This window comes from Homarus americanus, unplaced genomic scaffold, assembly GCF_018991925.1.
Source record: "Homarus americanus isolate GMGI-L3 unplaced genomic scaffold, GMGI_Hamer_2.0 scaffold30665, whole genome shotgun sequence".
In the NCBI taxonomy this organism is placed as follows: domain Eukaryota; kingdom Metazoa; phylum Arthropoda; class Malacostraca; order Decapoda; family Nephropidae; genus Homarus; species Homarus americanus.
In genome coordinates, this window is record NW_024717632.1 from 1 (window position 1) to 3,428 (window position 3,428).

The following is a 3,428-nucleotide window of genomic DNA, read 5'->3' on the forward strand; positions in this document are numbered from 1 at the left end:
TTCGTCCCGGCTGTATGCGTTTGATTGTTTTTGGCGTTTGGTGGGAGTTTCGTTTATACCGTAAAGGGCGAGCGACTCTTCCTCGTCACCATCCTCGTTTAATTTTCGTGTGACTACATGCACGACCTCAGTATCCTCAACCTGTTTGAGGTATTGCTTAGGATTTTCTCTGTACATGTAGTCGTCGTTTTCTGGGCTTAATTTTCTCTTCAAAGTTGGGGGTGCCTGTACTTGTGATCCATTTCTGATATTTTGGTTTTTTGGAACTTTTATAGCCATGCGCCGCCCATTTATATTGATTGCTTAAGCATCGACGGCACGTCGAGCTGCTTCTTCACTACTAAAAGTGACAAAGGCGTAAGGAGCAGGCCGACCTCCGGAGAGCGGTCTCTGCCACTTAAGGATGTGGCCGTACTCCTCGAGCCTTTCCTGGACTTCGTCATCTTCATTAGGCCGACTAGTTAGACCACCTATGAAGATCTGACAGCCCGCCCCTTGCGGCAATTCCACATCGATGACGCTGCCGTCGATCACATGTGGAGAGCAACTAAGGGCTCGGCTTAATCCTTCAGTATTGTCATAAATGACAAAACCAAAATTTTTTCCATTCTTTATCCAAATTTTAGATAGCACCCCGAATTTACCAAAGTAATTTTGTATTTTAGCCATCGAAATATTTTGTGGAAGGTGTTTTATGAACATTTTATTATCATTCTTTTCTGATGATGTTGGGCTGGTCAGCGTTGGGTTGGTCACATCTGGTTGGGACAGTGTTGGGTTGGTCACATCTGGTTGGGACAGTGTTGGGTTGGTCACATCCGGTTGGGACAGTGTTGGGTTGGTCACATCCTGTTGGGACAGTGTTGGAGACGACTATATATTATTTGAAGTCTCTGTGTTTTCTAATGTCTTATTTTTGGGTCGGATGATAGGGACGGTTCTATCCAGTTCGACAGTTAGGGGGCGGTCATTGACGATCACCTGCCCTACTGCCACCACGCTCAACGCCATTTCTGGCGTTTTAAACGTAACGGTACAATAATTTTCTAGTTTTCCATCTGTTTTTATTGGCCTTTCGTATTTCACAATGGTGCCATAGGTACCCAACACCTCGAGCACGTGGTGTGGTCCAGTGACCGACAGTTTTTTCGATAAATTGTTGACAACAATTTTCGTCTCCATCGCAGAAGAATACTCGTAACATTTTATCAGCTTCCAAGAGGCAATGTTCTAAATTCTGCGTGCGAGAAAATATAGTAAGAGGCTCTCGGGATATATAGTGTATAATGTTTACTGTGTATAAAGTTTACTGTGTACTGTATAGTAAAGTTGTTTACTGTGTATAGTGAAGATTGTTTACTGTGTGTAGTGAAGATTGTTTACGGTGTGTAGTGAAGACTGTTTACTGTGTGTAGTGAAGTCGTATACTAAGGTAGTGGAAGTTTATCGTGAGAAGATTACGGACAAGGAGGAAGACAGTTTATCAGTGAAGTGGAGACAGTTTACTGTGTATAGTGAAGATAGTTTACTGTGTGTAGTGAAGATTGTTTACTGTGTGTAGTGAAGATTGTTTACTGTGTGTAGTGAAGACAGTTTACTGTGTGTAATGAAGATTGTTTACTGTGTGTAGTGAATATTGTTTACTGTGTGTAGTGAAGACAGTTTACTATGTGTAGTGAAGATAGTTTACTGTGTATAGTGAAGTCGTATACTGTGTGTAGTGAAGACAGTTTACTGTGTGTAGTGAAGATTGTTTACTGTGTGTAGTGAAGATTGTTTACTGTGTGTAGTGAAGATTGTTTACTGTGTGAAGTGAAGACAGTTTACTGTGTATAGTGAAAATAGTTTACTGTATAGTGAAGGTAGTTTACTGTGTAGTAGTGAAGATAGTCTACGGTGTGTAGTGAAAATGGTTGACTGCATATAGTGAAGCTAGTTTACTGTGTATAGTGAACACTGTTTACTGTATAGTGAAGATTGTTTACTGTGTGTAGTGAAGACAGTTTACTGTGTATAGTGAAAATAGTTTACTGTGAGTTGTGGAGACAGTTTACTGTGTATAGTGAAGGTAGTTTACTGTATAGTGAAGGAAGTTTATTGTGTAGTAGTGAAGATAATCTACGGTGTGTAGTGAAAATGGTTGACTGCATATAGTGAAGCTAGTTTACTGTGTATAGTGAAGAATGTTTACTGTATAGTGAAGTTGTTTAGTGTGTAGTGAAGACAGTTTACTGTATAGTGAAGACAGTTTACTGTGTATAGTGAAGATATTTTACTGGGTGTAGTGAAGATAGCTTACTGGGTATAGTGAAGACAGTTTACTGTGTATAGTGAAGAGAGTTTACTGTACGTAGTGAATTCAGTTTACTGGGTGTAATGAAGGTAGTTTATTGTATAGTGAAGTTGCATAAATTGTATAGTGAAGAAAGTTTACTGTGTTTAGTGAAGGTATTTTATTGGGTGTAGTGAAGACAGCTTACTGGGTGTAGTGATAACAGTTTATTGTTTATAGTGAAGACAGTTTACTGTGTATACTGCAGACAATTTACTGTATATAGTGAACATTTTACTGTATATAGTGAAGACAGTTTACTGTGCGTAGTGATGAGTTTATTGTTTATAGTGAAGGCAGTTTACTGCATATAGTGAAGACAGTTTACTGTGTGTAGTGATAACAGTTTATTGTTTATAGTGAAGACAGTTTACTGTGTGTAGTAAAGACAGTTTACTGTGTATACTGCAGACAATTTACTGTATATAGTGAACATTTTACGTATTGTAGTGATAACAGTTTATTTTTATAGCTAAGACAGTTTACTGTGTGTAGTGATAACAGTTTATTGTTTTATAGTGAAGACGGTTTACTGTGTTAAGCATTGATAACGATTTATTATTTATAAGCTAAGACAGTTTACTGTATGCTTAGTGATAACAGTTTATTGTTTATAGTGAAGGCGTTTACTGTGTGTAATTGATAACAGTTTATTGTTTATGGTGAACTGATTTTACTGTGTGTAGTGATAACAGTTTATTGTTTATAGTGAAAACAGTTTACTGTGTGTAGTAAAGACAGTTTACTGTGTATACTGCAGACAGTTTACTGCAAATAGTGAACATTTTACTGCATATAGTGAAGATGGTTACTGTGTGTAGTGATAACGGTTTATTGTTTATAGCTAAGACGGTTTGCACAGTATTGTAGTGATAACAGTTTATTGTTTATAGTGAAGACAGTTTACTGTGTGTAGTGATAACAGCTTATTGTTTATAGCTAAGACAGTTTACTGTGTGTAGTGATAACAGTTTATTGTTTATAGTGAAGACAGTTTACTGTGTGTAGTGATAACAGTTTATTGTTTATAGTGAAGACAGTTTACTGTGTGTAGTGATAACAGTTTATTTTTTATAGCTAAGACAGTTTACTGTGT

At 37.5% G+C, this 3,428-nt stretch overlaps 1 protein-coding gene across 1 annotated transcript; it reads right to left on the reverse strand.

The window, feature by feature from the left end:
* Positions 1-303: 303 nt before the first annotated feature.
* Positions 304-849, reverse strand: LOC121858977 (RNA-binding protein squid-like; the record flags this gene model as incomplete). The annotated part of the gene is made up of 1 exon (XM_042355633.1): positions 304-849. A coding segment is annotated over one exon (546 nt), but the record flags the coding sequence as incomplete, so codon positions are not given.
* Positions 850-3,428: the final 2,579 nt, after the last annotated feature.